Here is a 13254-nt window from a genome sequence, read left to right as displayed (position 1 = left end):
ATAGCAGCCTTAAATTCATCAGCAGCACAAACACTTTTTCTCTGGATATGGACAACTCATTACGCCATCTGATCCAGGCCATTTTTGAGTGGGTTTGCTTCCCTGAAGATTCAAAAGGCAGCCATCATCCCTAAAGTTTTAACTTCTATTAAACTACAAAACAGATCCATTGCTTTAAATATGCACACAACTTTATCTATCTATATATATAAACATGAAAACACTCACCCAACAATCACAAAATCTCCAGAACCTTAACCCTACAAACTTAAAATTTGGCGGCCTTCTGTGGGGAAAGCCTGAGAATGCATGTCTTTATCACTAATAAATGAACAAATGTTATCTTTTTTTCTAATCGAACAAGCTAATTTAACCATTTTAGCAAGTTCTGTTATTTTCACCAACAATTCCACTTTGTAGATATTGGCAAATCTGTCTGTCTGTATAAAGAATAATCTCACTGTGATTATCATATATAAAAAGAGTGTGACATGAATTTTTTTTCAAACCACTTATTCAGTTGTCCCAAAGTTCAGTTGAATATTAATTTTTATAGGAAGTCTTCCAACTTATGAACACAATTGGGACCGAAACTCCAGTCATAAGTTGTTGCTGTCATAAATTGAGGTTACCATGTCATTTTTTGCAGTAATGTTTTGTCATTAAACAAAACACTGTAGTCTTTAAGTGAATGCCTTATTCTTCTAAATAAGCATTTTTTTCTTTTGATAGTTATTTAAAAAAATCACAATTCACAATTACACGACCATACAATGCTGAAACAAGTCATCAAGGAAAGAAGTTTGTGAAATGCCTGAAATATGGTTATGTAATCACATTTTACAATGGCCATAAAGCATCCATTCAAGGCCATTTTAACTCCAAATGATTGTAAAATGACAGATAGTAAGTTGAGGATTATCTGTAAAATCCTTAGAATTACTGTATATATTTGAGTCCCAAATTTTTCAGCCAACAAGCATGATAAAATATCCTTCCTGTTGTTCACCTTTCCAACATAGTCTGAAGCACCTATATACCATCTATATTATTTTTCTGATATAATATGCCAACAGTACATCATTTTATAAATATATATATATAATATAATATGGATTTAAATCCTTTCAACCACATATGTCCCATTGGTATATTATAACCAAGGTATCTGAATTGAACTGAATACACTTAATTTTCCACTTGATTGAAGAGCTCAGATTCCAAATAGTAATATTATTTAATAAATTTAATAGCTATGAAGCAGAAAAATACATATAAGATTAAACTGAGTTATTCTCTTTCCATACTTCCACCGCTCATTTTAACAGGATAATTTTTTTCAGTTGCTAATATTCTCCAGAGAATGCAGATTGGAAAATATAAAAATCTAATGCGAGTAAGAGAAAGGCTGGAGAAAAGAGGCAGATATGTGATATGATATTTATTTAGAAAACAGGTCTACCACTTTGTTTCAGGTCATTAAAGGTTCAAATAATGTCAGGAGAATAAACCATAATAAGAGTGAAAGAATTATTTGCAAAAGTAATATTGTGCAAAGAATTATTTGAAGGAAAATATCCAATTTTTGTAACCTTCAGCTTTGAAATCTAAAGACATGAAGGAGGAATAGAGGATCTGCAGTGGATTTGCAGTTGTAAAGTTTAAAGTATCAAACTACTCAAAAAGCAGACAGTAACAAACTCATATAATTGAGACTGAAAGTTCAGACTACCTCACTGGGAAGTTTAGAACACAATATCTCTCCGGAGAGCTAACCTAAATGAATAATTTGTCTGCTTGTTGTTTTAACAGACGTTATCACAGGTAACTCTTCTCTTGAGGGTTGGCTACATTGTTCTGACATTGACCTCCATTGGTTTCCTTATGGACCAAAGGTAGGCAATTGAGCCTTTATTTCTATATCCGTTCGTTAGACAGTAAAAGCATTTTGTTTGCCAAAATAGTTTCTTCTGGTGCTAAAATCACACAGAGGACAAATGTCAAAGTGATATTTTGTGATTTAAAAAAGAGAAACATTTTATATATCTCTTCTGAATAATAGTGAAAGTGAAAATAATGCATGCTTAAAATGCTGATTTTTTTTAATCTAGGTGTCAAATATTGAAGGACTTTTTCATATAATAGCAAAACAAATGTCTTAGTGCTAAGTGCTTAGTGATGCCTGTTGCCACTAGAAAATTTTAATTAAAAAGTTAAATGCAAACTGTCCAGCTTCTGGCTTATTTGTTTTCTTGAAGAATCTAGGCCAGCGGGTCTCAACCTTCCTAATGCTGTGACCCTTTAATACAGTTCCTCATATTGTGGTATTTTATGTTTTCTGTATTTTTTTGAAAATATGTGTTTTTCGATGGTCTTAGGCGATCCCTGTGAAAGGGTCGTTCGACCCCCAAAGGGGTCCCAACCCACAGATTGAGAACCGCTGATCTAGGCCCTTGAGACAATGAATCTAGGACTATCAGACAATGCAGTACTACAGATGGGGTTTTTCCATTTTTATCTGGGGAACCCTGGGATGCAACAAGAATTTGAAGAGGTTCAGCAAGAACTTAAGTTAACTTGACCCCAGAAAATTTTATATTATTAAAGCTTTGCCTCTTAATCACAGTTCCAGGATTTTTTATTTTATTTTTTTAACAGATTTCTCCAAGTTGAATGTTTTTTCTTAAAATAACAAACTTTTGATATAGAATAGGCAACAAACTGCCCTCGAGATATTTTGGTTGATAGCTCATCTGAATGATCAAGCATGATGAATAATCAGAAGCTGAGAAGATTTTCACCCTGGGTTAACAGAAGGATTCAAAAGTTTCAGGATTAATTTAAAGAAGTCTGATACTTTAAACCCATATGTACACATCACCTTGGGGTTTATTTGGCTTGGTTTCGGGATCCACTAATTCTGTAGTGTGTTTGCTGAAGTTCTTATTGCATGATGTGAGAAAGAGTTTATTGTTTCAGCCAGCTTATTTATAGCAAAGCCTGATAGTGATTCAGGACTGAAAGAAGTCACTTGCTCAAGGTCACCCAGGTGGCTTTCCTGCCCAAGAGAGATTTGAAACCTGGCTTCTCTCTCATAGTCCAACACCTTAATTATTTCACCATATAGGTTCTCTATGCACATGTTTAAGAAATAATGACATTTTCAGAAGAAAATTATATTGAAGCATAAAGTTGAATATCATTACTGAATATCACTCTTTGGACTATGGATCAAAGGAAAAGTTCAAAAATCCACATTAATGTTGGAAGCCTGTTAAAATAATGTTGGAAGCATTAAAATCATTAAAAATCATAATACTGCATTTAGTTTTGGTCACCACGATGTAGAAAAGATGTGGAGATTCTAGAAAGAGTACAGAGAAGAGCAGCAAAGATGATTAGGGGACTGGAGACTAAAACATATGAAGAACGGTTGCAAGAACTGGGTATGCCTAGTTTAATAGAAAGAAGAACTAGGGGAGATATGATAGCAGTATTCTAATATCTCAGGGGTTGCCATAAAGAAGAGGAAGTCAAACTATTTTCCAAGGTACCTGGGAAAGGTCTGTCTTTCCAACTTTTAGAAAGGTTGAATAGGTCTTTGTTAATCTCTGTTATTTATGTTTATAAAATAAACCATGTAACCAATTAAAGAGTCAATTAATTTTGGTCATTTTAAAATTGCAATTTTAGACCTGAAATGGCTTTCATGGAATCTGCACGTTGCTATGCTTTTCTTGCTCTGCAGAAGTTTGGATATTTGGAAGTACATTCTGCGCTTTTATCAACTACCTATGAGGTAAGAAAAGTTGTTTTATTATAGAATTACCCAAATTGATTTCCATATATCACATTTATTTAATAAAAGTGACAATACTCTATAATACTTTATAAGCTTTGAAAAGAATAGATATTCTGAAACAGACATTTAAGTAGAAAATGCATAAATATAATTTATGTCTACCAAATTACTCTCTTGGTAAAAATAATTATTTAAAATATCATCTGTATAATTTGTTTATTCATACTTCCAAAATTTGTAAATATGTTTACACATTTTAAATTAACACAATTTTTGATATAGATATTAAATATTTCAGCTAATCAGTACATAAAATTGTTGGTTTCATATGCAGTGTTCAAGTATTTATGCATACACATGTGCATTTGCTTCTATAAAAACTTCTACATTGTATTTATTTACTCTTTCCATTTTGTTTTCTTTCCAAAGAACTCAAAATATGTTGACAATTTGAAAAGATAGTACTGTTTGTAAGACTCTGCTTAAAATACTGTATAACAGACATAGAAAACATAGAGAAGTATGGCTGGAGGCATCAGGTAACTTGAGAGAATGCAATATAATTTTATGCCCCCTTTCCATATATCTGTTTTAGGAGTAGGTTCCGGCTTCTGTAACTGTTAGTTCGTTCAGGGATATGCTTCATGTGCGCATGCACTTGATGCGTGTGCTGCACGCATGCACAGTAGCAAAAAAAATACTTCTACACATGCAGGAGATAGAACCTGTTCAGGGGGGTGTCCGGCCGAGTTACTACCTACTCGGCCAAACCGGTAGGAACCCATCTCTGATCTGTCTCCTAAGCTACTTTCTGACAATACAGGTAGTCCTTGACTTATGATATGGTTTCTCAGCAACCATTTAAAACATTAATGGACCCCAAAAAAGATATATATCTCAGATTCGAAATTCCAATGATCAACCCTCCATACTTTGTCATTGCACATGACTCCTTTTAGGATGCTCAGCAACCAACTCATTTTACATCCATTTGCAGTGTTCTGTGGAGAGATATTGTAACCACAATGTATGATGTTTGTGCTGGAAACTACTGCTTACTTTCATTTTCTGGCAACTCCCTTCCCATAGCAAACAATGGGTTTGTTTAATGACTATCACATTTGCTTCACAACTGCTGCATTCACTTAACAACTGCAACAAAAAATGTAAAAAAAATCAGATAGTCGTGTGGTGACTCACTTTACAACTCTATGATGTCCGACCAAAACTGTACCTTAATTACAGTTGTATGTCAAGGAGTACCTGTAGGCACTTTACCTATTGAATACTCCCATAGCTATACTTGTTTTTGTTGCTTTTTATCTTTACCAGTCCTTTTTGTCTGCTTTCATTAGTAGACAAAAAGTTAGCTTAGCAATTTACTCCTCTGAATCCTCACTTTTTTGCCCTTTTCTCCCTCTCTACAAGTTATCTACCCCGTGGATAATTCCTGGCTATTGTTCTCTTCTTGCTCATAAAATTTTAAGCTGATCCAATTATTCCATCAATAATAAAAATAGTTTCATCAAGTTTTGGAGTGCAATCCTTGATGCATTGCAAAAACCCAGTGCAACCTTCAAACTTGATATTTCTGAATTTAGAAAAGAAGTTACTTGAGATATCTGTGGAGGAATTATATCTGCTGAAGACAATTATAGATAGCTAAAGAGAGAAAGTGATAGGGGAAAATGAGGGCTTAAAGGTTAAATGCCTGTGGAGTTCTCAACCATCCAGCTCATTATTCCAAAGATGCTTTTCAAAAGTTCATTCCCAAAGAAGCTTCTTTGATGAGAAGGGAAATGTTTTCAAAGAGAAACCAAGAAAGTTTTCAGTTGCCTTTTGGGGCCTTAAAGGTTGGTATCATATATTGTTGGAAACCAAAGATGGACATCTTGTAACAGTTCCTTCTTATGACTTCCAGATCCCTTCTCCCAAAATACTGATTTGCACAAATTGTTTTGGGTTATTTGGAGAACTCCCCTGAACCCCAGTGTTCAAAACTTTTGAAAATCTTCTCTCTGATGTATTCTTTAAGTGAACATGAGATGCCACAGTTGCCCTTTCTCTCAACATAGTAAATGCTATCCTGACACCACAATTGTTTAAATAAACAGAAGCCATACTGTTAATACCATACCCGCTAACAAATAAATCTAGACTCATCAGGTAGTATGATATATCTTTTCAATAAGATGATGGCAAAAGTGGTAAAGATGTCCTTTGGAAATATTACTTTCCACCTCATTGTGACAGAGTAATTACCAATGCTATTTGTAGTTATGTTGGCTTCATTACCATCCACTAGAGATGATGATGTATAGTTTCAAATGCTGTGGCCAATTGACCGTAAAATTGTTCTGCAGTTCTGGTGGGGCAGCCAAGTTAGAGCTTTTAAAATCTCCATGCTGAAGCTCAACACCCACTGTTTGGAAGCTGATCATTATTTTTCATGTGTCTCCTGAACCGAACAAAAGAAAGACTTCTGGAATTAATTAGAAATGTCTACTCTTGATGAGATTTGCACGTGAGTTTGCAATTGTGAGGCTTTGATAATGTCAGCCAACAGCTGCAGCTTCAGGCGGTAAAATCAAGAGACAGATTTTCCTTGGGCTTAATTACAATCAGAAAGTATATATTTGAGGGAGACTGGACCAAGTCAGATTGGAAACTGTCAAGTATTATCATTGAAGATGAGACTTAAACATCTGTTTCTTCATAGAAAAGTAAACAAAACATTTATTGTTAGGACATCTTGGTTGTGAGACTCTATCTAGCAGTTGTATATAACTGGAAATTATGAAATTTTCTATAGTACTTGCTATAAAAGAAACATCTGGCACTATTTATGTCATTCGTATTTGACAACTCAAGGCAATAATTTGTGTACAATGTGGGATGCAATTTTTCCTAGATAGTGTTAACAATATGATACTAACCCTTTTCCTTGTTCAAGAATGAGCATTTAAAAGTATTTCAGCTGTTTTATTTAAATAACTAAAACTTCATAGAAACCACTTTAATTATAAATTGTCATCTAGAGGATTTACATCCTATTCTTTTACAATTGTATTGAAATTATTTTTATATATTTAATCTAAAAAGGATATATCACCTTAACTATGTCCTAAAACCAGAATCCACTGCTTATCAAGATATTGTTAACAGAAAGTTTTAAAAAATCTGCAAAGAGAATCAGATTTCACAGCCATATCTCTATAGCTCATGTTTTGTTTTAATAGCTTCAGAAAGATATTAGAAAGGCGTGCGTGTGTGTGTATGTATATATATGTAGGTGTATGTATGTGTGTGTGTATGTGTGTGTATGTGTATATATATGTATGTATGTACAGCAATAACAACCTCTGGAAGTTGATTTTGGGAGAGAGAAAGAAAGAGAGACAGAGACAGACAGACAGACAGACAGACACACACACACACACACACACACACACACACACACACACACAGAATTTATAGATTAGAGTGGAACGTGAATTCACTGTCTGGGGCTTGCTGCCCTGTTGCCTTAACTATTAGACAAAACCGGATCTCTCTATATTAGTATTATTATTATCATCTGTATTCAATAATTATTTCAAAATAGATTTTTTTAAAAAAAATATAGCAAATAATTGTAATTTAAACCTTTAAATCAAACAGTAGCATTAAAGATGCAAGTAGTATAATCTCTGAAGGATTGAAATATGGGTTAATTAAGTGGAATTCTGAATCACCTTACTTCTGACGTGAAAAAGAGAGGGGAAAAATAACTACCGGTATTCCAACAATGTGATTGTGAAAGTTTTCAGCCTAAGTAAAATAGTTTAAGAAATGTTGCCATAATTAGTGTACTGTCATGACAACAGTATAATAGAAGTCTGCCCTTGGGTTATGCAAATCATTTCAACAAGCAGAGTGCTCCACTGGAGTCGCTTCTCAAATCATCAGAGATTTGCTTTGGTGTCTATTGCAATTGGAATGTCTTCTGTGAATAAGGAAATCTTGGGCAGGCTCTGAAGCAATAGCACAAATCCTTTGAGGTGCTTTAAGTAATTTGCAGCTTTGAGGAATAGATGCACAAGACTAAACAAAGCATTTCATTGTATGGCTTGCATAGGTCTAGTAAATTTAACCCAATTCAATAATCCAAGAAAATAAAAATTATAGTTGGCTCAATTTTAGCAGATGTATTTGAAAATTCAAGTCCTCATTGAAAAGTGTAAGAAATCTATTGATCATTTAAAAAAATTCAATAGAACTGAAAATAAAATGAGAGTTTATAGTGGTTGCATTCTACATACCAGGGGTGTCAAATTCACATCATCACGTCATCATCACATGACGTATCATGACTTTCTCCACTTTCGCTGGGGGTGGAGGTGGCCAGCACGTGATGCATCCAGCCCATGGATCGCGAGTTTAAATCCCTGCTATATATTAAAGATAATGTGTAATTTAGTTCAGACAACACAAGACAGATATTCAGTACTGAATATTCCATGATGCTTGTAATATATATGTCATAGTATAATCATTGTTGTAAAGAATTACAGCAATCAATTTCTAACATTTTGTAGAAAGGTTTTAATAGTTTTGTATGTCATAAATAGCATTCTATAGCGTAAAGCAGCTGGTTTGATTAATTGCATCAAGAGCCAAGGTGGCGCAGTGGTTAAATGCAGCACTGCAGGCTACTGCTAGATCAGCAGGTCAGCGGTTCAAATCTCACCGGCTCAGGGTTGACTCAGCCTTCCATCCTTCCGAGGTGGGTAAAATGAGGACCCAGATTGTTGGGGGCAATATGCTGACTCTCTGTAAACCGCTTAGAGAGGCCTGAAAGGCCTATGAAGCGGTATATAAGTCTACTGCTATTGCTATATTAAAGTGTTTTCAGATTTCAATCTGCCACAAGACATTTATATTTTCACTGTTGCTTTGCAGATAAACCATTAGGCAGAATGCTGCCTCAGATAGCAGATATTGAGAGTTAGGTAAACATCATTTAAGAAGAGGGAATTCTTTGCTCTATGAGTCCTATATTTTCTAACCTGGCCTATTGACTCCATTGTAGAATTTTGCTGCAGTGGCAATGTTAAATAAACTGCTAATCTAATCAGGTTTTGGATATGGAAATAAAAAGAATTGTCTCATTCTTTGCTGAATGCAGCAAAATATATTACGTTTCTTGGATAATTCCATTATCTTCCTGATTTATATGTATTTACCATAAGTTATGTGTATCAGAGAAGTCGAGTAGAAAGTTTGCCAAATATTTCTACAAGAGCTCGCCTCATAGCATTCCATCATTTTGACTTGCACTCATAGAAAAGATGGAATGTAGGACCATTTCCCATGTTTGCTTTTGATGTGGCAAGCTTTAAAGAAATTATATAATCATAGTAACTATTATACTGGATTACCTAAAGGTCCATCTTTTTCCAAGAGCTCTACTCGTCCAATTCAATTTGGTAAACTGTGCATGCTGCAGATCCTGCCAGACAATCACTTTCAACTAGTAGGGACTAGAAGATGGGTTTTCTGTGCCGTAGTTCCTGCTTTGTGGAATATTCTTCTTTTTTTTTTTTTACATTAGAATGGCACCTATGTTCTAATGGCTTTAAAAACTTTCCTTTGTGAATGTGATGAGGCCCCATTTTGTTGGCCATACTATTACTTTATTAATTATCTTGGCTGCTTATTTATTTATGTAAACATATAAATATGTGGACTTAAGTTTTAATTATTTTTAATTGTTAAATTAAATTAATTGTTAAAAAGTTTTAATTAACTTTAATTTTATAGTTTTAGAATTGTAAGCTGCCCAGAGTCACTTGACTGAGATGGAGACTATAAAAATTAAATTAATTAATTAGTTAATTTTGGGTATTCCTCCAAAGATGGAGCATGCAATGTCGTTTATCTTGTTTTTTGTCAAATTGTATACAGTATAATCTAAAACAACATAAGGTTGCTTGCAAATTAATTGTTACAACTGAAAAATTAATGATGAAAAATCCTGTAATTACTATGCCATATCAGATGAGAACTGATTTGGAGAGAGCGAATCTTAATACGAGCTTATTAAGTCTTTAAGATGCAATATTTTTAGTTCAGAATTATAAATGTTTTTAGAATTAAACTAGTGTTTTAAGCTTACATATGAATTATATGAGTATACATATATTATATGAGTATACATATGAATTATTCATAACATTTTTCTTGTGATAAAATTGAGTGTTATTAGAGGGTTCAAATCCTGTTAGTTGAGGTATAAAACCAAACACAATAGAATAGCACTCAGCTATGAAGGGATTGTTTTAGTTCTATTTAAATATAAATATTTTCTTTTATCTTGCATTTTATTATTTATTTTATCTTGCAATTATTTTGTTTTTGTTTATTCAACTTTATTGTACACTATTTTTATGGTTTAATTTTAAATAATTTCAAATTTTTGCTGCATGTTGGAACAATTGAGAATCATGTTAAACCGAAAAAACCATGAAATACTAAAAAAAAAAGAGAAATGTAACAGGTTCTCTAACTTAAATGAATTACAGATTTATTTCTTGTATTTGAACTTTCCATCCATGTTTCTGCAAACATGGATGGAAATAGATAAATAACGCCTGTTATTGCTCATGTTATTTCTCCATGGGAGATTCATCATTTGTGAAGTTTGTGGGTGTTTTATATACTATTAATAGCTTCCATCATGTGCTATTACTGCCATCAAGTGTAATTATATCATTATGGACGTGTAACTGTTCACATGCTGTAATTGTCCAGGTATGACTGCTCTCTTATGATTTAATTTTTGGTAAGGTATTTTTGACACAGTGCTTCAAATACAAATTGTTACACAAACCAGACCATTAGTTAGTTGGAATATATATGACTTAAGTAGTAGAGGAGAAATAGAAATTAGCAGTAAGAATCAGAAAATGTGCTTTTATTTTAATGCTGTTTTTATATCCTACCAAAATTATATACTCTGGCTAATTAAAATAATCCACTGGAAAAATAATAAGCAATCAGCAATAATATTTGTAATAATTTTAATTCAATGTATATAATGAAGAATACACCTCGGTTGTTTGGTATTTTACGGTTCTAAAATTAGATTAAAATTCAAATAGCTAGAATCTGAAAAATGCACATTGCTTATTAATTTAAAAAATAAAATATGTCAAAAATTAAGTGTTCATCTGTATCTTTTATAGATATACATGGACATTATTTCATATGAAAACAAGGACTATAGTTTGTCCTATGATATTGCAAGTACATTTCATTTTATTTAAAAAAGAATTACTGTATTTGTATGCTGTTTACTCCCAAGGCTAACAATCAGAAACACAATAAAAGAGACTAACAAATATAAAACATAAAAAAATAATCTCAACACCATGATAAAGAACGTAAAAAGCTTACAAGATCCTGGAACTGACAATGCATCCAACATTCAAAGATGCCTTCCTCCTGGACTAGGTGGAAAAGCCAGGTCTTACTACTTTCTTCAAATGAACAAAAGAATATCATATCTACAGAGGATTAACATTAAAAAATGTTTTCTAGGTCCTCCCGGATTTCATTCTCCTATAAACAGTAACTGAAGGGAGTTGACTGTATTTAATCTGATCAGACTAACTTGCAGGTGAACATGGAAGTTGATTTCAAAGATGAACAGGTGTGGAGCCATGTAAGTCTTTAGAACTGACAACCAGCTACTTGAATCATATTCAGAAGCCAAATGATAGCTTATGCAACCCTCAAAAATGTGGGCTGGTCAAAGTATAATGGGAAACACCTATCTTTGCATGGGCAGCTGCAGTTTGCAACAGCTTTTGAATACTTTTCAGCCCCATTTGTACTACTTTATTGTAATCCAGATAGAATCTTGTATAGGGTGTGAGCAAGGTTTTGTAATATAGGAATGGCTGCAACTATGTAGATTTCTGAATACAGGAGGACCCCCATAATTTCAAATCACTGTCTTGAAGTATGGTGGTGGATTTAGGCTTACTGATTCTGTGTTGATGATTTTAAGCAAAGTATCAGAGAAGAACCTATGACCTCCACAATGTGAAATCAAGACATGTGCATTGCTTCTGGAGTTGAAGGTAGCCCCTTGAAGCATAAAATGCTTCTTTACATAGTAAAAGAGAATACCGGTGGCTTAGGGTCAGTGGTGGGTTTCAAATTTTTTTAGAACCTCTTCTGTAGGTGTGGCTTGCTTTGTGGGAGTGGCTTGCCGGCCATGTGACCGGGTGGGAGTGGCTTGCCAGCCATGTGACCAGGTGGGAGTGTTTTGGCAGTCATGTGACTGGGTGGGCATGGCCAACTTGTAAAATGTGGTGAAACTCACTTAACAACACTCTTGATTAGCAATCAAAATGTTGGCCCAGAAACTATGGCATTTGAAGCAAGCAAGTCTTAAAGCTATCAAGTTACAAGACCCTTGCACCCATAACCCTTTAGAAAAAAAAACCAGGGGTGTTCAAACTTGGCAGCTTTAAGAGTTGTGGACTTCAACTCCCAGAATTCCTCCTCCAGTCATGTTGGCTCAGGAACTCTGGCATTGAAGTGTGCAAGTTTTAAAGCTGTCAAGTTACAAGATCCTTGCACCCCTAAGCCTTTACAAAAAAACCCCAGGGGTGTTCAACTAGGCAGCTTTAAGACTTGTGGACTTCAATTCCCAGAATTCCTCCTCTCGCTCTTCATCTTGATGATGTGGGGATGGACAGGGGGAGGGAGCTGGAACCAGTTCTAAACAGCACTGTAGATTTGTGGAACCTCTTCTATAGAAGAGGTTAGAACTTGGCAGGAACCTACCCCTGCTTAGGGTTGAAATGAAGAGTCCTTGGTGCTCTTTGAGCTTGGTCACTTTCTTGCAGATGTTTCATTACCAAACTAGGTAAAATCATCAGGAAGTCTTTGTTAGCACTGATGATGTTATCTAGTTTGGGTAATGAAACATCTGTAAGAGAACCAAGCTCAGAGCATACTAAGGACCCTTCATTCTTCACACACTTTTTAAAAAAAAATAGTTAATGAAGACCATTAGAGTCTTTTTGGTTTATGTATATAAACTAGGCCACAATATCTAATTTAACATAATTAGATTTTAAAACTTAAAGCTTAATCATACATGTTATCTTTGTAACATTAAACTGACTTCAATAGTTTTAGTTAATTTCTATCTTAAAGATGTAGAAAGACATTGTAGAAAGACATTCTTGGCTTGAACATTAGAAAAAATAAAGTATCCACATTAGTTGAAGAGCGTCACTAGAAACCCACACCAAATAGACTGGTCTCAAATGGCATGTTGGCATTTTTGCAGTTTTATTAGGAAGAAAAGACCATTTGGCTATCTGTTTTCAGAACTGTATTAATAGATAAATGGAGCCATTGGTCTATTTAAGCAAAACTGTTTTTGCCATTAT

At 34.1% G+C, this 13254-nt stretch overlaps 1 protein-coding gene across 3 annotated transcripts in view; it reads left to right on the top strand.

Annotated features, from left to right (window-relative positions):
- The window catches only part of AGMO (alkylglycerol monooxygenase), a 154574-nt gene that overhangs the window by 92978 nt on the left and 48342 nt on the right, over positions 1 to 13254 (top strand). For 2 of the 3 annotated variants that reach the window (XM_087712754.1, XM_014076208.2), the window contains 2 exons: positions 1813 to 1895; positions 3694 to 3799. In XM_087712754.1, the coding sequence (XP_087568880.1) occupies positions 1813 to 1895; positions 3694 to 3799 (189 nt within the window). The remainder of the gene's footprint in view (positions 1 to 1812; positions 1896 to 3693; positions 3800 to 13254) is intronic. The other variant, XR_015696340.1, reaches the window with a different exon arrangement.

Source organism: Thamnophis sirtalis, unplaced genomic scaffold, assembly GCF_051295495.1.
Source record: "Thamnophis sirtalis isolate CommonGarterSnake01/CBP01778 unplaced genomic scaffold, rThaSir2_p1.2 scaffold_4, whole genome shotgun sequence".
Taxonomy (NCBI): Eukaryota; Metazoa; Chordata; class Lepidosauria; order Squamata; family Natricidae; genus Thamnophis; species Thamnophis sirtalis.
This window is presented reverse-complemented; position numbering and strand designations above follow the sequence as displayed.